The 22,838-nt window shown below is 36.4% G+C and overlaps 1 protein-coding gene across 2 annotated transcripts in view; it reads right to left on the bottom strand.

The window, feature by feature from the left end:
• The window catches only part of Myc (bHLH transcription factor Myc), a 32,555-nt gene extending 14,798 nt beyond the window's left edge, over positions 1-17,757 (bottom strand). The window contains exons 1-2 of one of the 2 annotated variants that reach the window (XM_011644696.3): positions 16,847-17,757; positions 9,791-11,125 (exon numbers count right to left, since the gene is read on the bottom strand). In XM_011644696.3, coding sequence (XP_011642998.2) covers positions 9,791-11,125; positions 16,847-17,129 — 1,618 coding nt within the window. In that variant the 5' untranslated portion in view covers positions 17,130-17,757. The remainder of the gene's footprint in view (positions 1-9,790; positions 11,126-16,846) is intronic. The other variant, XM_011644697.3, reaches the window with a different exon arrangement.
• Between the last annotated feature and the right edge of the window lie 5,081 nt (positions 17,758-22,838).

The following is a 22,838-nucleotide window of genomic DNA, read 5'->3' as shown; positions in this document are numbered from 1 at the left end:
ATTAATATATAAGAAATATAGTCAAGTTATTAACGACACTGGATCAGCATTCTCAAATCGGATTTTGTCGATCTGACATTTCGGACATATTCGTTTTAGTCTCTTAATTGCCGGTGCAAGAATCAAGGCATCCTGGTTAATCAATCAGACAATTCTCTCTCTCTCTCTCTCTCTCTCTCTCTCTCTCTCTCTCTCTCTCTCTCTCTCTCTCTTTCATTTGTACGATATCGGAAACGGTTATGCGAAACCGAATGCGTCGCGCCTATGCGGGAATAACCGATAAATCTGTTCAACCAAAAATGATAATTACAGTGTTATCTAAGCCTTTGGAATAGCATTTAAATAATTTACGCGTCAGATTTAAAATTATAATGATGCCCGTGCGTAGGGGTATTACTTTAAGCAATGTAAAACAGATATTAGCTCGTATCGCAATTCTAAACTTAGCTTACACAGGCCCAGACATGATATTTTCACATGTAACGATGAAGTTTAACGCTTCTTTCAATTACCTAAGGTCATACAAAAATTGGCGACGGTTTTCAATTCAAAAAAATCAGTTTTGCAATTCGACATCGAGTTTTTCGTTAAAGCACTTTTTTGTCTAAAATTACATCCACCGTTGACCTTTAAACGAAGAATCCAAATGTACCGTTTTATTATTCCGAAAGAAACTACACTCCCATTAGAAAGTCCTAAAAGCGACTTTAGTCGGCGCTCTTGCTACGGCACTTATCTGAAGTTTCTCTCCCACGCGGTCGCAGTTAATGAATGAATGAATTGCGTCATCTTACGGAGATGCGCTTTTACGTACAGTCCCTGCACAAAAATAGGCACCCACTTGCTCTTCTAAGGGAAAGGCACAATTATAGCTAGTGGGAGGAAGAAGTGAAAGAAAGAAGAAAGAGGAAGATGGTGAAAGTGAAAAAGTGATGCGCTTTATTGTGAGAAAGAAAGTAAAAATAAATAGTAGCACCTTTTAAACTTTCGGAAATCACTTATTTAATAAAAAATTACAAAAATACAATAAGGTGCAAAAAAAAGTATTGCCTTTTAAAACTCAGCAGATTGTTAATAGAAGAAGTAGTAAAAGAAGTGATGGTATAAGTATTATAAAATCTTTGAAATTTGAAAGAATATGTGTTAATAACAGTGCGAAAAGTTAGAAAGCGAGAAAAAGAGAGCAGTTAATTTCTAAATTTCCGATTACGTTCGTAGAACGTTAACTAATACCTCAGCGAGATGCCAAACCCGTCTGCATGCAGAACCGATATTGCGGAGGAAAATTGTTTTGCAATAACCAGAAGGCGCATTACATTCACGGTGAAACTACATTTCAATGATATTAGAATACAACCCACGTCAACCGCCCGTATTATATATGTATTTTAATAATGGACTGCTTGACATTTTCCTCACTTTCGTGCGATGACTTTCGCAACGTTAGTCAGAATAAATTTAGTATTAAGCTATGTAATTATTCTGCCTATTAACTTCTAATTTTTATCTCTCAATCGGAGACTTTACGAGCTCTGTCATTTTTCATGACAAAAGAATGTCAGAATATATAAATTCTAAATGCTGTATTTGGAATAAAGATAATATCAAGAATGTCACGGGTTATCAAAATGCTGATCAATGACATTTATCATTATTTCTATGAGAAATACAAAGCGGTGGAAACGAGAGAAGGACATAAAGTAGGTCGGTCGTGGAATTAAAAGATGCGGATAAAAGAATTTTGTCGCCATGCGCGGAACGTTTCTGACTCCGGTCGGAAAAGCCGTGGCGTTTCACCTGTTTCCCCGAAATTGAAATTGACTTTCAGACGCACATAGCAGCACGCACGTGACCGTCGTGTCGCTTGTATTTGCGAAACGCGTGACTCCTGATTCCGATGCGACGCGCGCAAGTAGTGGCGTTCCAACGCGCGGCTTTCCTGGAAGCTTCAACCGAGGAATTTGCATGAGGAACGGAACCCGCAGTGCGGCCTATACCACCGATGGTAAAAGAGCCTGGGCGGGGTTGCGTGCGAATACCACGAAAGGTAGCTTCAGTCGTAAGATGAACCGGCGTCTTCCTTGAAATGCGTCCGGCGACGACGCCAGATCGTGCAAATTGAACGCGGGCGAAGCTGATCAAGGCGTGAGAGAGAGAGAGAGAGAGAAATTGCCGCCAACGCACGCAAGTTAATTGAAAGCGGATCTTAAGTTCTTTATAAATTCGTTAATAAAATAATTACTGAATATTAATAACTCGATGTACGTATAAAATTTTGTTTTCATTGTTTTTGTTAATAAAATAGTTATATTAAAATCTGATATTCCGACATCTTAAACGTGTGAGTGAACTAATATATATATATAATATATTTATAACATATTTATGTTTATTTCAAAATTTATATTTTTTTATATCTTCATCTCTTGATCGGCTTTTATAAAAGTGAAATTTTTAAATAATATAATTTTTAAATCGATCGTGATATTTAGCCTCCAAAAGCAACTTCCTAAATAGTTACGCATTTAGAAGCGGCGAAAAGTCCGGCTTGCTGCTGAAAACCGATCCGCCGACGTTAATCACGAGATTCCGAGATGCGATCTCGATACGGCGAGCAAAATGCACTCGTTTTTTGCCGGCCGCTCAGCCATCCCGGTCCTCACCTGGTGATTAATCTTGCAAGACGCGAGATCGAGTGGTCGGCTCGAGTTCGTGGAATTTCACGATCGTCCTTCCAATTGGGAATTTCCTGGCTCCCTAGACTACGGTCTACTCTATCGCAGATCGATGTCGTTACTAATTACATATATCCTCGCATTCGCAAGGCATCACGTAATTAGCGGCGCTAAGCGCTTGGCGCCACGAACCGACATGCGTGTACTCGCAACTTCGATTTGCGCAAGAGGAAAATTCATAGAAAAATTATTCATGCGGAAAACTAAATTACTGTGTTTTAAAATATTTACACTCAAGCATGTTGATTTATTGCAGCATCGGATGAATATTTAACAATGACACCGCTCAACGATGCAAATTCATAGTCATAGTTAAATCTATCCGACAAATATTTAGTGAAAAAATATGAAAAATGGTCATCGTGTCATAAGGAGTGCAGAAGAACGTCACGCATGACATCGTCATCTCCACGCGAGAAACTATTATGGACAATTGACCGATTGAAACTGAAACGGACATGTTTCTTTGACGTATGCCAATATTCAGTTCTCAGCGATGAATCATCCCCGTTACGTCGGTACAATGAATCATGTGACAAGGCGGATCCGCTTTTCCGAGGAAAATCCGAACGTCAATTTTTAGTTCACCGTTCGACTCCCGTCTGCTTGGAGTATTTCCAACTTTGTAATGTTAGAGCGTACAAATGCTCACCGATGTTTCTTCAAGGAAACACAGTTGAAACATCCACGAGATACAAATAAACTAAATTCCAATAAGCATTTCTACGACAATTTCTAGGATCTAAACGTCGCGCCTTTAAATATAAATTTTCATTGCATCGACGAAAATAGCATCTTAATTTCTTTCGTTGCAACATTATTATCTCATTATTTTCTCAAACAATAATATTTTTTTATCAAAAATAATTATAATAATATGATTTAATTCATTTATTGAGATATTCATTATTCAAATTAGGCAAAAGACAGATGCGCCGCGGGGGCTACGTGCCTGCATGATACGCCGCTGAATATCCCTCCCGTCACACGGTGCACGATTGCGGCGCGAATGGCAAAAAGGCTTAACCGCATTCCGGCGACTATTTAAACCACCACGGCGGGGTCCCACGCCTGACCGCAAGCGGCGATCGACCGAGCGGGCCAGCAAACCGGCAGACCGGCCGGCTTGCCGACTATTGGTTGACGTCACTCGGTGCCGTGCGACCTTCGAGTTCCCGCGCGATGCGGACGCGCATGCTCTATCGATCCTCTCGGTTGTGCGAAAGGAACATCGCGCTCAAAGAAGCGCCCGGCGCGAAGAAACGCGTCGTTCGCGGAGCGGCCTTATATCGAAAGACGTGCCGACTCATGATTGACAAATATATATATATATATATATATATATATATATATATATATATATATATCGAATAAATATCAATTAAAATGACAAAATATTTTATTATTCGATTTCATTTTAAACAGATTGAAATAATAAAAGAATAAGAATAAAAGAATAAAATTATATAACAAATTTAAATCCAGTTCGACATTTATATAATGAATAATAATTTATTTCACAAATTTTCTAAGTAAAAAAAGTGCAATATAATTAGACGAGATGATTAAATTTCATCGATACACATATATTACTTAAAAATCCGTCTTTCTAAATTGATTATTTCATATACGTTGTAGTTGCAAAAATGTTTATTAAATTTTCAATGTATCTTGAGAAATGTATTAATTATCTTGTATTAATTATCTTGGATTTCAGATAATGAATTCGTTAAGCCTTATTTGATACAATGGAGAGAACGCTCAAACACGTGATGCGATCATGAAGACCATTCCGAGATCGTCAGTATAAAAAGAAGCAAATAAAAGGGAAAAAAAAAAACGAAACCATACGGGTTCAGTTTATCTGCGCCGGATGTCGGACGCTTCGTATCTTCTCCGTAAGAGAGTAACCTACAGCGAGAAAAAAAGTAATCAATGTGACCCTCTCCCGGATGAATGGGAGACAAGGAGGCCACCGGTGCAGAGGTCTGCGAAGATATGAAAAAAATGGCGGTGCCTACGATCTTCTCCCCCCCCCCTCCAAAAAAGAGAGACAAGGTCAGTTAATGGTAATCGCGGATTACGTAAAAATTGAGAGTCAATTATGTGCGCGGCATATCTCGAAAACCGAATGATCTTTCGCACCAAGTAATTGATCGATCGAAGGAATAAATCAAACCATTCCTCGCGCAAAAGTCATCTCGTGGCATAGTTCGTGGAATATGTGACGATGATTACGCGCGCAAAATAAAAAAATGAGCCTCACGATGAAGCACGTGCATCAAGCACCGAGTAATTTACGAATGCAATTACGTGTTTGTAAATCGGTACGCGAGCGGCACAAGTATTCGCGCGATGTACATCTCTCGCTAAGTGCGGCCATGATTCTTGGCCCGCGATAACGGCAAACGTGAATTTCATCACGGGACTGATAAAAGGGAAAAAAAAGAGGAGGAATCAGGCTCGGACGGTCGTATTTAAGCACTAAAGGCGGAACGCGAATATGGGACGCAAAGTTAACGGCGGAGAAAAATATTGGGAAGCGGTTTGTAATTTCCTGCCCGATCGCGACCAATCACCTGTGCGTTTCATCGACCCGGCTGACCGCGATCCAGACCGGCGACTTGCGCATCAGTGAATCGGCCAATTATCAATTACGATCGGGTAACGTCAAGGTCGGATCTGCGACGTATCCGGTCACATGCCGCCAACGTCATGGTCATGGTTTTGATCAGGTCCATTGGGATCCACAATCGTGAGTCCCTTAACGAGCCGAAGGCAGAGAGAGAGAGAGAGAGAGAGAGAGAGAGAGAGAGAGAGAGAGAGAGAGAGAGAGAGAGAGAGAGAGAATGCGGCACTTTGAAGAAACCCGCGATTCGAACTCCCACTATCTTGCCATTTGTGAAACGCCTATTGGTGCTTCATACTTCTCAAGATCTTCACAATGACAGCTACTTAAGTCATTCGTGACAATGTTTGGGATTGCGATATTGCGACATCCGACGTTAGGCGTTACTACTCATTCAGATCCGTCGCATCAGACGATCTTAAACCGTGCGTCTTCGGCAAGATATGTTTAGGCGACAGGTGGGTTTATCGCTAAGGGAATCAGCAAATTAAATAAAAAACGAATTAAATTAATCCGACCACCAGTGACGGCTCAGATCTCGCGCTTTACGTGCACACAGATGCAAGAATTTTCCTCTTTACACTCGCGACGTTTAAAGACAGGAGAAAAGAAAGAGGGGGAAAGAAGAGATAAAGAAAGAAAAAAAGTAATAGAAGAGCTAAAAGCGCTGAAGAGCTAAAAAACAACAGACTACGTCGATCGATCAAAGGCCGAGCGCGTTGAGCGTATTCGCTTGGCGTTTTGACCCTTGTCTTGTATTCCCGCCAAAACCGCCAAGGCGGCTTTGTTGCATGCTTGCGCGAGAGACGGAGGACGATCGTTTCTAATCGGTGAAGCACCGAGCGGCGAGCGAGAGGCGCGCGGTCGTCGTACGTAATCATCCTTACGAGCCGACACACACGTGTACATGTCTGGGTCACGAGCGCGTATGCCGTCGCGTGAGCGCAAATACTCTCATGTATCACGTATGTATATACGTATGCGCCCGATAGTAGACGATGTCGCCATGTGGTGCAACATACTCTCAGGTGGCAAACAGGCGCTATTTTGCTGCCGAGCGACGTCGCCGTTGGATTCCAGCGCTGATGGCGATTACGCGCGCGGAATACCCTCTCGCGGCATGGTTTAGGCATGTTCCGATTCCCCAGAGTGATTGCAAATACCTGGTTGAAGCCGTAATCACGCGAGAAACTGCACTTATTGTTAGTGTCACGTTCGCGACGTTCAATAAGCGCGCGCATTAGAGATGCAGCTTTTAATTAAATATTTCTTAAAATAAATAAAACGTTTCCGACGTAATAACTTCAGATAAATATTCTAAATAACGAATAAATTGTTAATTTTTTTAACGATTTTTAAACGATTTTTTTTTATCACAATTATTTAGCAACAAATTATTTTTATATTTTTATAAAATAAAATGTTTGTTTACAAGGACAAGTAATTTTTTCTGCACTTATTTATTTTTATCTCGCGTGTTTCATCGCTCGAGGTAAAATCGTTCGGTTTGGCAAAAGTCTAAAGGCTATTTGGAGATTAGTAGAAAATCTTTTCCGCAAATAGAACACCTTGATTTTTGCAAATGACACGTGCATTACATTGCCCTCCTTTGCGCGCACGAGGCTACTTGGAAAAAAAGAAACATTTATCATAGCTCGTGGTTTACTAGTGTTATGTAACTCGCGTCTACTTCTTTAGTAGAAAATTATTCTAAAATTAATATACGATATCGCGAGACACGTGAAGAAATGGCGCCTGCTATGAGGAAAATATACTAAAAGTTCTTCGCACATAAACAACCAGAAAATAGTCGGAATGTCATGACGTATGATAACGATAATAATGTCATCCGGTGTCTTGAGAATTTATCGTACAATCATTGAATGCGTTTTCGAGCAACATTTTTTTATCGTGCTGCAATTAATCAATAATCACGATTTCAATTCTCAACTTGCACGTTATTGTGCAACTAGCGGTAATGTTGACGATCAATAATTTGTCATGCACATCAATGCGATATTTTTAAATTGAAAAATCTAAACATGAATAAATTTTTTTATTACGTACCGTAGAAAATTATATTATTATAGATAGATTTCGATTGATTTGTGTATGATACGAAATAAGTAGATATTTATATTTGTAATCGTCAAATAAAATCTTATTCTAACTGGAATGAAATTTTTGGCAATAAATTTCTTAGATTTAGAAGATGCTTAGTAATATTAAATTAATAATCAATTTAGTAACATCATATTATATTTAAATTTAATATAAAAATCAAGTTTTATGAGCAAATAATAATTAGTGCATAGTTCAATAACATAAAAAGGAAATTATATAAAATTTACAAAAATTACTATTAAGAATAAAAATCTGATGATTGAAAATATTTATTCTGCACAATTATATCGTATTTTTACTATTTTCTCTTCGTTATTTCTGCTATTACAAGCGGTTGCTATTACAAGCGGATTTCGCCCGCTCAGGTTTCAAGACAATAGTGATATTTCACAGAAAACTGACGTCTTCGAGATCTTAATTCACGATGTACAAACCGATAGATAACTTTTCCTGACCTCGACACATTTTGCCGATGCGCGTGAAGATACGACAGGAGAGGAGATTTTCAACGGTCGGGTCGCGGCGATCTATCAATTCGTTCCTTCGTCGATGGTAATCAGTGATCATTGGTGCCATTGAGAGAAAGAAACAGTGCCGAGAGAGGCCGGCAATTAAGTAACTTACACGATCACGTTCGCAACATCCTTCGTCAATATTAACTTAGGACAGGGGAATGGCGATGCAGCGCAAATCAGACTTATTGTATTGTATCCATGGTATTGTGAAAGACGTACGAGAGAGCACCCGATATTTTTTGTCCTATACACTGGAGACGACTATACACAAGGATGAGAAAAGATGATGAGAAAAAGATCTACCACCGTGAAAGACCGCGGGCGTCGTGCGCGGAAACGTAATGCACATCGTGCATTTAATGATTGTTTAGCGAGACGATAACCGTTTCGCTGAAACACTCCTCGAGGGGATACACTGCAAATATCCTTCGAGTCCTAGAAATACCATCAAATGCCTTCAGCATGGAAATTCATAGGAGATCCATACGGTGGTTAGCATAGCATTTACAAGTTAAACAAATTTTAAGACGGTGGAAGGACAAGAATAAATCTCGGAGGATTCACGCGCGTCTGAGTAAATAAATACTGCATTTATACGAAACAATGTTCCGCGGAAATTTACATAATACTCGGGGACTTTGAATAAAGGAAAAATTATATAATACATATTATCCGCGTAATCACGGCAATGTTCGGTCCGTGCAACGTTGAAAACGACGTTACGTCGCAGCGACGATGACAGTACACGCGCTACTGCAGTGTTAATAAGAAAGAAATGCATAAGCGTTGTCCGCGAAATCTAGTGTCACTTTGAGACACACGTCTCTTACATCGGACACATTATCGGACACATCCTTCGACCGTTGAACACTTTTCTCTTTTTGTTTTTTCCTTTCTCTCTCTCTCTCTCTCTCTCTCTCTCTCTCTCTCTCTCTCGCCTCTCTGTCCTCTTATTTTTTTACCCGTTTTTCTTTTCTTCCATGACATACTGACGAATTAATTCCGCGGCGGTATGAAAATTCTCACGGGATTTCTCTCGTAATAAATTACTGTCCGAAAACGTTAGTCTGCCGACCTCCGCGCTCGCGCACGAAAACGAGTTTCTCAGTCGTCGCGTCCGTTCGCTCGTTCGTTCGCGGGATGACGAGTACCCGAGTCTCCGATTAGCATACTCATGCGGGTAGTCGAATTCCCGAGTGCACCCAGGATGTCATATCGCCGATTGAACGGATTTCCCGCATAGATCCAGTATTGAACATTTATGTTATCGACAAATGTTTCGAGCTTAGTACTGTACTTCTTTATTTCGTTCTTGTCACATGTGTTCGTTTTACTTCGCGATTTTTCGCGCATTTTAACAGTTTCAGTACGATGTAGACTGAAATGCGAGAGAAAACACAAGAGTACGTAAAAACACGTAAATTTAATCAAATCTGTCGATGTAATTTATAAACATGCATAAATTACGCATTGCGAACGACATTCAGATTTATCGAACAACGATTCGTATGACTCGCATTATTACTGTCCAAATATAAATTTTTGCTTATATGAGACATCACGTTTTTATAATGTCAAACTTTATAAAAATTTACATTTATTCATTATAATATATATATATATATATATATATAGAGCATATTATTATCTAAATCAAATTTAGCAGTGTTGAAACATTAAATATAAACAGTTATTTTAAACCTGGGCTGTTTTGTTAAAAGAGACAACAATCGTTCTTCATTAAATCGCAAAGAGAAAAATCCAAAACATGCACTTCATGCACTTACCGGACTCGGTAAGTGGATGTAATCCTAATCGTTCCATACTTGTGCGTGCAGTCATATCTGCGTAGCAATGATCACTGAGATGATTTCTCATGATATCCTCCTGTCGTCGATTTTCCTCGGCTTTTCTCCGCTGACTTATCGAATGCCGTCTAACTCGCTGATACTCGGTTGACAACCCTTGGCGTGATGTCGATGATTCATTTGAGGAAGGATAACGTATGTCATTGTGCCCGGATGTCGTCGGCAGCTCCTTCTTATCTTCATCTTCGTTCATCTTCGTTTCTGGTTCGCTCAAATTATCATTGTTTGATTCGCTCAAACTATCATTGTTTGATTCGCTCAAATTATCATTGTTTGATTCGCTCAAATTATCATTGTTTGATTCGCTCAAATTATCATTGTTTGATTCACTCGAATTATCATTGTTTGATTCGCTCAAATTATTAGTATCTAATTCGCTCAAATTATTAGTGTTTAATTCGCTCAAATTATAAGTTTTTAATTCGTTCAAATTATTAGTGTCTAATTTGCTCAAAAACTCAATGATTCTCTGATTTAATTGCCTGATTGTATCGTTTTCAACTTTTTTTCTCTTTGGAGGCAAAAGCGGAAGCAAATCATCAATCTGATATCCTCGTTTCCTCGCACCACGACGCATATTTTCACAAACACTTTCAGCCTCTTTGATAGTACTTTCACTCACTTCAGAGCTCGCAGATATGACCAAGTCACATACGTGGTTCACGAAATTACGCCTGAATGTTTTTTCAAACGGATTGTACGGATTATATCGATTAGAGGAACCATATTTATAGGCAGCATTGGTCAAAAGATGATTGCCGTTCGTCTTTAGATTCCGAACAAATTTATTTCGTTTTTTCAGACAGAGGCCAGACTTATTATAGTTATAATTATCTGTGTTATTATCGTTATTCAGAATAGATTCTGATAGCTCCTCTTCATAACGTTTTATAACTTCCTTAGTAGTATCCAAATCAGACTCGATCAAATCAAAACTAATCTTTTCCTCTGACTTTGACTCTGACTTTTGCTTGAAGTGTGGCTTTTCACTTAATAAAAGAATCTCTTCGATCTTCTGTAATGGAATTTCGAACAACTTCTCTATCGCTTTTGTATCGCTCTCCGAGTCTGAATTGCAATCGGAATCTAAGCTTGACTCTGATTCTATCTTCGGTTTCGGTTTCAGCTTCGACTGCGGAGTTTTGAATTCCAGTTTTGAATTCCAGTTCGCCTCCGATCCCGCCTCCGACTTCGGCTTGCTGATTGATTGCTGCTGTGGTACTGGAAATCCACATTTTTCTTTAAATTGAAACTCTAAAACATAAGAAATTAATTCATAATTTTACAAAAAGATCTTTGTACTGTAATGATAGTGCATTATCACGTATTAATAAAACAATATGTAATTAATGATATCAAAAATAAAAATAAACACTGCAAAAAAGATTTTTGCAGATGTTGCATACAATTATAAAAATAAATAACCTTCTCCTCATACTAATATTATCATTTTGTGTTTTTCTATTATTTGACAAAAATTAATCATTTTATATTATATTTAAAATATATAATATAAAAAATATATATAGAATGTGTTAACAAAATAGATCTATATATTAATCAAATATTTATATTCAATTATACGATATTTAAATAACATTTATTATTTTATTAATAATTAAAATTAAATCGATAAAAAAGGAAATAAATGGTATAAATCTACTATACATCGTATATCATTATTAACATTCAAAATATATTATTAATCGAAAGGAAAAAGCGAAAATGCAAATATAATATTGTGCAATTGCATATCATATTCTTATTCTTCTCGTAACAATTAATTTATAACGTGAAATTATGTAAAGTCGACAATCCAAAAAAAATTTAATAAGGAATAAGAATTATCTTAAAATCTATATTGAGCATTTTAGTTAGCTGAATTTAATTATAACGATTAAAATTTAAATTATTTTACGCATATTCAATAGAAATGTAAAAACAAAATAAAAAAAAAATACAAATTTACAAACACATATGTCTATATTTGTGTGTAAGTAATACGAAACAAAAAATGGTAAAATAAATCATTGATTGTTCGCAAAACTGTTTCTGATCATTAATAAATCATTGATGATTAGTTGTAATTATCATGTTGTAATCATAATACTAGAATAGTTGTAATCATAATACTAGAATAGCTGTTTATCTGAATAGAAAATTGTTGTATCCTACTTTACGCGTTATCTCGCTTTGTTTACACTTCTTTGGAATATATTACTAAATATATAATACAATATTATTTTTTTTAATATATGTATATATTCAACATTTCTTTTTGATCTAATTTAATCGATTACAAAATTTCTTTTTCCATACTCGAGTAATGTGATCTCTTAAAATTATAAATATGCGCGCATGTGTATATATGTGTATAGTTTATCAAATGTTTTCCTTGCAGTTGATTAAAATAAATGATAAAAAAAAACAAATAATATTAATCTGCTATACATCGTATATCACTATGCTTTATTATGCAACATTCAAAATACATAAGTTAGAAGGAAAGAGCGAAAAATGCAATATAAATGCAATATTGTGCAACTGCGTATCATATTTTTCTCGCAACAACTAATTGTCATGACGTAAAATTATGTAAAATTATATAATATCAACAATCCAAGAAAAATTTAATAAAGAATAGGAATCAGATAGGAATTAATCCAACAACCTCCTGAGAATTCGGTGTTTAAAAATGGTTGAAGCAACGATTGAAAATATGCGGAAATGCCAATTATATTGCACGATGATTCATCGCTTGACTGTTCCGACGAGATGCGCGCTGGGATCCGAGACTGTAATTTCGCCTAAAGCAGATGGAGAACTGTGTGTACGGATGACGCGTGTGGATGATCCGCGTGAATCAAGATTACAGAAAGATTAGTTTTACTGATATTAATGTATTAGTATATCCTTTCCTCTTGCCGTATTTGTGCGTGTACCAAATGTTCGCTGACGATCGCTATCTATGTAATTGTCGCGATGATATCTTTTATTTGTCTCAGTTTTATTTTTCAAGCAATGTGAAATGTAATCTTTAATGTTAAAACAGTGATATCTAATTTTATACTCGATTGATTTTTTAACATGAACTAAAACAATGATAAAGGGAGAAGTAATAATAGGAAAACAATAAAAGAAAATATTGAGAAAAATACAAATATTAAATAAAATATAACAGAAAAATAGAGAAATATTGAAACACAAAAGAATTTAATAGAAAAAAAAAAAACATTAGATTCATTGTATTCAAAAAATAATGTAAATATAAGAAACATAGTTCTTATATAGCTTTTGTGTATTGTACGTCTTACAGCGATCTTTATATTCTAATTTCACACCATTTCTCGACAATATTGACAACGTGACAAAGAAAAAATTTAAAGGTAACCGGTGTGGGAGACAAACCAAATAACAACATTGAGGACCAAAGAAAGACCGTTTCGACTCGGCGAAGAAAAAAGCTAACTCGCTTTCGTTCATGGCTCCGAGCACACGGACAACGAATGATCACGTATGCAAACAAGCACGTGTGTGACAAACAAAACAATTTAATTATTAGATCACCCGTGCGAGATAGTTGTAAAATATTATATTCTTTTTAACAAAAATGCCTGGTCAACTAAAATTTATATGATAAATGGTACAAATGGAGATATATCAGTAATATATATATATATATATATATATATATATATATATATATATAATTAATCACATTAGAGAAGTAATACAAAAATAACAGTCTGTAAGAAAATTATTACCTATAAGAATAATTAAAACGAAATGTTGATAAAGGTAGATTTTGCATAATATGATCTCGAACAGTGTTGACAATATTCGGGTGCCCGGATGCTTTGGTTACTAAGCCCGTATTGTCACACATCTGTCAGTAATGTCGGTAGTCAAAATCAGCTGTGAATACCGCGAACGTGTGTGACACTATAAATTATAGCATAATAGTAAGTGGCAAAGATAATAACTAAACTAAAGATAATGACTAATTATCAAATATATATTAATTTCGGATCTTTGAATCTTTATATCTGTACTGATGGGGCATATAAGGCAAAGATAAAGACATTCTTCTTACGTAATGGAGAGCTACAATTTAATTCCATTCGGCTGAAGCATTACAACACAAAATATTATAAATATTCCCCCCCATTCGATTCAATTGATATTTTTTTCGCGTTTATTATTTATGTATATTTTTGTAATCGCGTTTTAGTTAATGTTCTAGTTTTAGTTTAATGTTCCGAAATTAAATCCATTCTTGATTGCAGTAAATAGATGAGATAGGTCAGAATATGAAGACAAGTCACAGTATCATAGCTCCATAGACATAGGTCAGGATGATAGAGGCAGGTCAGTATACAGGGCAGCATACAGGGTGTCGTAAAATATTTCAAATACTCTAAATTTTTTTTTGGAATAGATTTTAAACAATTTTGTAAATAATCTAAATTTTACTATTCGCTTCATTTTTCTTCGTCAAAAATTATGAACAATCGATGTTACATTGACCGAATTTGATACGTATGTTTCAACGTACCGGCATATCTATTAATATCCCACGCGCACATGTACGATATCGAATTCAATTTTTCATGTTTCTATCCCGTTCGTTCGCAGGCGCGGCGTGCCGAAGGACGCGGCCGCACGGTCGCGGTCTCTCCCCTTTAGAAAAAGCGGTTTCACCGATGGCGTAAAGTCGCCGTGGCCGAATCGCCGGTACCGCGCTACGTGAAAGAAGTTATTCGAGCTAGATCTGATAAGAGACGGCTTTCGTGCGTGTACTTTCGAAAAAGTATGACGCGCGTGACGCGCGTGACGCGTGACATGATCGCGATTCGCGATCGAACTCCCCCCTCCCCCCCCGGTTGCCTACACGAGTCGCGAGAAACGAGAAAACCGGTCCAGATGCAGATAGGTGCGGGTACGCCCGACTTCCGCCGAACATTATCGCTCGAGCATGTAACAAGCCGACAACTTTTCCGTGGGTTGCTAATTAAGGGTGAGCCGGTACGAAAAGCCGCACCTGAAACGACGAAAAGTCGCGCGGCCGGCGTGGTTGGCACGGGCTGGTGATTAAATTAGAGCGGGATAAGCCACGCTCGTTGTGCCGATGATCGATGAAAGCACAATACGCGCCAAGTACAAGAGCATTTTTTCATCGTGTCATCCCCGTGGCCTTATCGCCGGGTATGTCAAACGTCAAAGCGAACACGCCGCTCCGAGCCGCAGAGCGGTCCTGTCGAAGTTGAATTGCAGAGACAAGAGCAAATTAGGAAAAGTTGAAAAATAAATTGGAAAATATTTTACAAAGGAATAAATACATTGAAAGGTTTCTTGGCAAAGCGATCAAAGAAATTGCGCGTTCGTGACTTTCGAAGAGAAAAAAAAAAGCTTGGTGAATGCGTAAATATTCTTTTCTTTGTAAATATATGAATAGACAAAGACACAAATGGATTTCACGCCGCGTCACGGGTTTGAAAAGAAGGCAGGTCTCTATTCTATTTCTAGCCCTGAAATTTTATTTAAAGAAGAAAAGAAGAACGTAAATGATTTTTGGAATATAAATAAATACTTCTCTATAATGAAAATATAAATTGACAATACATAAATACACAATGAAAATACAAAGGCAAGACAAGATATCCACTTCAATTTTTGATGGAAAAACTATCACAGAAGATTATAATTTTCTGACGGAAAAACTAAATAAAGACAAAAATATCCTTCGAAAAGAAATGAGACTCATATTCCTTTATTTTCGTCAACGATCGAATTCAAAATTCATCGGGGGTATAGTAGATCAAAATAAATCTCGTACAACATTGAATACGATTATTTCGCTGTCTCGATAATATAGGTAAATTATGTATATTCATAAAATACGATGTAACAAAAATATTATTTAGGAGAGAAAATCTCGAGTAGGCAACGATTGAATGAAAAAAAAAAAAAAAAAAAAAAAAAAGGAGAAGAGAAACAGATACGGGTAGACGTTTCGCGTTGCGTTTTATGTTCGCCGTAGGAAAGATTCTTTCGCGTAGGTAATAAAATTCGCGTTGTAAATGCATCGGATCGAGCTTGTTCCGTACGTGCGTTTCCGCTCGCGTGCGGCGCGCGGCGAGCGTCTTGCCGGCACGGCGCAGGGACGCCGGCAATCTCGTTACGCTCCGTAAGGATCCTTTTAAAAAGCGCAACACGCGCAAATCGGATTCCTACGAGTGAGCGCACCACGCGTCATATTCATTCCCATCGATTCCCGATAAATCCGAGGCTCGGAGTCGCGCTCGAGGCAGGTAGGAAAGTCCGATGAACCGGCCGCACGAGCGAAACCGCGCGCAAGTACAGTCGCTAATTATAGAAGTTATACGTTAATCGTATTATCCGTATTTATATCCTGCGTTTCAGTCGCGCGTAAATATTCATCAGAATCTTTGCTTTTGTTATCCTCCGGTTTTGCGAAATCGAAATAAGAAAAAAAAAAAGAAGAAGAACAAGAAGAAGAAACATATAGAACTTACTTGATTAAAAAAGGAAAAGATTTAAGATTGTCTTTTTTAAAATCTATTCCACTTTTTAGTAGGTCAGATCTAGGTCAGATCTTAGGTCCAGTTTTCATCCAAGAATTACATCAAAAGAGCTCGAGTTTAATATCGCTGTTAATAATTAGTAATAAAACATATATGATTAAAAAAAGTTGTCTTTTTAGAATCTGCCCCACTTTCTTGTGGAATTTCTCGCGCAAGCAGCTCAATCAAGTCTAAGGGTCATATCGAAGTGCTCCTGTTTAATACATCGCTTTTGTAACTCAGAGATTTCAACGCGATATAAATTGCATCCCGCAGTTCGCGCAAACGATCGATTACGTTCGATTAATGCTAATAGAACGTATGTTCGAATTTGACCTCAAGTACTACTCTAAAGGTGTCGCATCGTCATGAGTGCTATGTGCGTACGAACCTTCACTTTTCGGGAACAAACTTGGAGCTCTTGATTGGTACTCTTCGTCGAGTCGACTTGGTTCACGTCGAGTCAACAGCCGCAAACTATATGTCAACTGTTCGATTTGTTTATTCGTATCGTCGAAAACAGAATGAAAGAAATTTTTATAAGTCATACTATGAAGTAAGGACGGGTGGAAAAATTTCGAGTCTGTCTGATGCAGATGAAACGGGTGCATCTTTGATGGATGGCAAGAGAACGGGTTAGGCATCGTTGGGGTAGGCATCGTTAAGGTATCCATTTGTATATCCGCCAAGGTTTTAATCACGATCGATGCGAAGTACACACTGAGACACACTCCACTCCGAATCACTCTTTAGTCGCGAAGACCTCTGTGATTATGTACAAATATTCTCGCCGGGTACACCCCAACGTACGTTACGCACTTTAGTCTCCTTGTTACTCCTCGCGCGCGCGACGTGTCGCAATGCAAAACCGCGTACGTGCTTCGTGCGCTCGCGCGTAAACTATCCGAGAGCTCTATCTCTCTCTCTCCCGTGTGCGTAAACCAAACGTAAAGAAAACAAAACTAACGGAAAAAAGAAGAAGCATTTATTATATCTGGTGATCCCGTCGTTTATGCGTCCTGATCGTTTTGCTGTCACTGACGGCGCCGCGCCAAAACGATATACTGCCACGATCACTACTACTACTGCTGCTGCTAACGCTCACGATACTTTCGCTACCTCTGCCACTGTCGTATTTTGTCAGGCCAGGGATGAATTTCATTCTCGGCTCGTGACTCTCGAACGACTTTAGGCACCGGCGACTCTACTTACTCTCGCACTGTCACGCGCAATCGTTAACCGGCAGTAAATGCGTACCTCACGGCAGGTCAGACGTGACTGAGGAATCTCGCTTGTCTATCTTCCATCTTAGCGAGACGTATCCCTACCACGTCGACGGCGGCCAGGAGCGGCGCCACAGCAGGGAGCCATGCCTCGTAGATATGGTGACCATATCCTCCTTTATTTTAAAGGTTAATCCTTTGGGTAACTCTTTTAGATTTATTGATTTTTTTCCAAATCTTCCAAATTTTGTCTTTGATTTGTTTTTTTATTTAGCCTTTGTTTTACGAGAAATTCTTTTCAAACTAGCGTTTCAATGTCATACTAACGAGTAAATTTTTAAAATAAAATATATAAAATATAAATATATATAAATATTTATAAATATTGTATAACTTAAACTTTACTTATTATTGTATAACTTAAACTTAAACTTGTCTTGAATTAATTATACTTTTAATTTTTTTAAATAACATTGCTCAGCTTAGATCCGTTTTCATTTTCTATTATTTTGAACTATTAGAAAACTACACAGTGTCTTATTTGGTATATTATATACTGTGAAAATTTCATAATGCTCAAATTACTGATAGTCAATTACTGATAGACAAATTGGTTTGGAAACATATAGAAACAAAATTTTCAGATTTGTCTTTTATTTTCTTGAAGAAAATATGGTCACCATATTTATAGCAAACGTTTCGTTAGGATTGATGAAAAAATTTTCAATACATTTTCTAATAATTAATATATTGTGCATTTTCATTTAGGCAGTGTGATAGATATGTTATTAAGAAATTTAAAATGAAGTATAAACTGAAATATAAGCTGACGAAATATAAAGTGAAATATAAACTGAAATATAAACTGAAATATAAACTTTGAAATTTAAGCTGTTTTTTAAATTGTATTGTAATATTCTTCCTCTCTCCATATTTCATTCCTTTCTTTCTATATACAAGATAGAGAGTCTCGGACTCTGAAGTATCTCGATAACAAAAAAAATTTTTTAAAAATGTTCCATACAAAAGTTATAGGCTTTAAGAGATGCATCAGATATTTCAGGAGTCCGGAACATTTTCCCTATGTATATTAAAGTTTACGATATGCGTATATATTTAATATTTATTAATTTAATAATTATTTTGATAATTTTTTAAAATAATTTTTTAAAATAATTTTTTAAAATATAATTATTTTAATTTAAATGAAATTTACGTTGTTTATATTTTTTAATACTAGATACTACAGATGCGCGCTGCGCGCGCGTTACTTATCTTTTAAATAGAAATAGGAGAAAAAGAAAAAGAATAAGAGAAATAGAATAGGAGAAAAATTAATATATAAGTGTTACACTATTAATTCCTTGATACATATCTCACGATAACAACTGTTAAAACGATCTCCGCGATGATAGTCGTTCATAAAGTAAGCGCAACGAGAGGATTAATCGGCATCGCGGAAAAGAGGCAATGATAAACTCCGATATGATTAATTGGTTTTATTTTTTTAAAACTGGGATATACTTTCATTAACATAATAATGTAATTCATAAAAAATAAATTTAGTCATATAGGATAATCTCAAGATGATCTTAAACATAAAATAATCACATTTAAATATAATCTTTTTTTATATTTAAAATGATTTGAAAATCAATATATTCTGTATAATTGAATTTACTTTTTTATGAATTATATTACTAGATAATAAAAATATGTTATCCCATTATAAAAAAAGAAAAAAATAGCGATAACGTTGAAATCTCAAATATAAACTTGAGAAAAATTTTTGCTTATCATAATATTTGTCCTTTTAGAATTTGTCCTTTCATGTATTCTCTTTAGTATTTTTTATGATTAAAAACAACAGGAATATTCCAAATATTCGAGGAAACTGTATATTAAAAAGAAGAAAATGTTGTTACTATATATTAATAAGAAGAAGATATAATATATATTGTTCGATATCTCCTATAATAATTATTAAATATGTCTCTTTTTACAAGAACTATTTAGAGAAGATATTTATAAGAAAGGTTTGCTTGTCAAAAATAATTCATCATCAATAAATTGTCGAAATCTTATTTCTGATATCAAGAAATTATCGAAAGTAAATTGATATCAAGAAATTCTTTCAAGGACATTCATCGCTATAAATCGTTTTATAATTTCTTTAAGCAGGCGATTGAATCAATGATAAGAAAAAGAAAAAGAAATTAGAAAAAAAATTTAAGTTTCTAACTACTCACTCAATTTAGTACCGGGTAAAAAATTTCTTTGGGAAAAATTCTTTGGGAAATAAATTAGTATTTGTTTCCTCTGCATCTTGCTGCACTTAAGAATTGATGCTATTTGAAATTTGCAATCAAAATCACACTCTAAAATATTATATTAACTACTGTCGTATATTTATAATGCTCTCAACTATCTTCTTCTAAATCTTTCTAGCTTGACGATCTCTTATAAACTAAAGTTCGAGCAGTTTAAAAATGTATATATATTATACCTTATCCCTTCTCCGAAGAAAATTCAACTTTCCGAAAAACTATTGGATTGGTGGAAAAATTGAATAGAAAGTCGTCTGAAAAGATTTGAACCTATGAAGATGGCATTATTCGTCAAAACCAATGAAAAATAGTTAATCTTTCAACTTCAAAACTTACTGGTGCCTCGACACATTAAGCAAGCACAAATCAATAAACAACATTGTATTAAAATTAAAAGTCACACATTATGCTCTGGATATGCTCTGGAGAACAATCGCGAGTGCATGGAAATATATCAACCTCCTATCGAGATACTCCTACGTTTCTCTCTTTATCATACACGAGCAAAGCCCGTTTGCCACGTAGATTTTCTATCCGAGCAATCGATTGGAAATTTTCCGAAGCGGAACTGATTATGTCCGTGTGTGGGCGAGAGAGCAATGAAGCATCCTCGGGGATAACTTTCCCGGGACATCGCGAGAAAGTCCGTGATTCTGGGTTGCTTGCAAAGAGTATTGTTGTAATCCGCCCGCTCGTCGCCCATTGTCGCGTTACGTGAACGCGGCATATCCCGAATGAATCGACTTCTCATTTTTCCGCCACGTGCATCGCGTCGTAATGTCCAGCGTCTCGTGGTCGCGCGCGAGCCCTTGACACACAATGTTGTGCAATTCGTAACGGCGCGAAAAGAACAATGTCGGTAGCGTCGCGTTACGTCACGTTCAAGAGCCACGCGGTAATTCTGCGAATTCTCCAGCGGAAACGGAAAGAGAAATTAATCGGCAATGCCATCACGAACGCATCACGAGACACAGTGTATCGATTCAAGGCCAAAGATGGTATTATCTCTCGCTCGTTCGCGATTTTCTATTTAGGGAAAACGCGTCGTCTTTTTATTCGTAATAATTATAAACTTAAGAATATTTATACGTTTAAATATGTTTAAATCTTTATTTAATTTGGACTTAACACGATGAACTTAAACTACAACGATCTTGCAATATCTCGCGGATATACCGCGAACTTTCTTTTGCTACATCGCGCTATGTTTTATAGTCTATGTCGCCAGGGAATCTCGATTATTAGCGACGCTCCTGAGGCTGATAGGAGGCCGCGCCCGACCCGAATAATCGGTCCATAATGTTGTATATTTTATAAGAATTACGAGATTTTCACACAAGGAATCTATCAAATGACATGCCGCCAGTGTAATCGAAGGCTTCTGATGAAGCACCGCGATCTGTCGTGTTGTACTTCGAGAGATTTCTCGCGTTCAGCGATGACAGCGGGACTATTTCTCTCGGCGTATTCGAGAGAGATACGGTTGTCTCTTGGCGAAGCGATAACTTCAAGACGCTCGCAGACAGATCAAATGGCATTTCTTAAACACTAACGAAGGATTAAATCTACTTCTTTGAAAGGGACGTTTCGCTCACGTGAGAAAATAAGTAGGTGAGATTCATTTCTTGGATTGATTAAATTGCATTATTTAATATTGCATAATATAATATTACGTTTCTCCGAATGCATGCGTGTATTTCTTATAAACCCTTTCTTTTACAAAGCCCGCGCTTCCCGAGATTAATATTATAAATTGAGCTACGCCAGGGTCTACCATATAAACGATATCCTATTCCGCGGATGACATTTACTGTCTGCCCGAGTGTCTCGGCGAGATACCGCATTCAAATGAGGTCGATTTGTCTAAAAAAAGAGTGAAATGATTGCGCGATACCGCAGCTGTAATAAAGAAGACGATAACACGGGACAGGATAGTCTTTTATTTTTTTCGCGCGTCCTCGAACGCCGCGGCACTCGTATTTCATGATTCATTCGACTATTTATGCATAGGCACTCGATATCGCGGACGTGGACAAAAAAAACCTGCAGTATCTCATTGTAAACCATACGGAAAAAAGGATCCAGACGGAGGTCGATAAGAAACTAGAGGTCAAATAAGAAATTTTGACGTTTCGATCTATGGGCGCGAGATATCGAAACTATTCATATGATTACACGTTCTCGTGAAGAATATCTCAATCGAGCGATGACGTGACGGGATTTTCATAAGAGCGAAAATTTATCGAAAATTTATTAATATTTTATTTATTTCACTGCAGACCAGATAGCGGTAGACTTACAAAGACATTTTCTATCAGAAATAATCTTTCGCGTTTCGTACTATTTTGTCTAATCGATAATTGCAACGAAAAATAAATATTAATAGATTACACATTTTTTAGGAAATTTTTATAAATGTTTTATGTTGAATAAAAACTATGTACATATGCAATGTAAGAAACTTTCAGAAAATTTTAGCTAATACTTATTAAAAAGCGATTACCGTCTACTAAAAAATTATTAACTTAATCAAAGTTATTAACTTAATCAAATTAATTAAATTGGTGATACAAATAAATGGTAGATTATTTAAATTTCTCTAAATCATTTATATATCTATTATAAAAAAAAAAATTGTTAGTTTTTTGAAGTTTCTTAGATTAAATTTTGATAATATATGTATCTCAAGATAAAACTATTGTATTCATAGAATACAATAGAATTATTGTATTATAGAAATTTTTTCTTATCAAGTTCGATCAAATCTCTATTGAATCCTTTTTATCATAAATGAATATTAGAAAACTGTTAATAATGTTTACAGAGAATAACA

Source organism: Pogonomyrmex barbatus, unplaced genomic scaffold, assembly GCF_055798465.1.
Source record: "Pogonomyrmex barbatus isolate J1 unplaced genomic scaffold, ASM5579846v1 scaffold12, whole genome shotgun sequence".
NCBI lineage: Eukaryota > Metazoa > Arthropoda > Insecta > Hymenoptera > Formicidae > Pogonomyrmex > Pogonomyrmex barbatus.
This window is presented reverse-complemented; position numbering and strand designations above follow the sequence as displayed.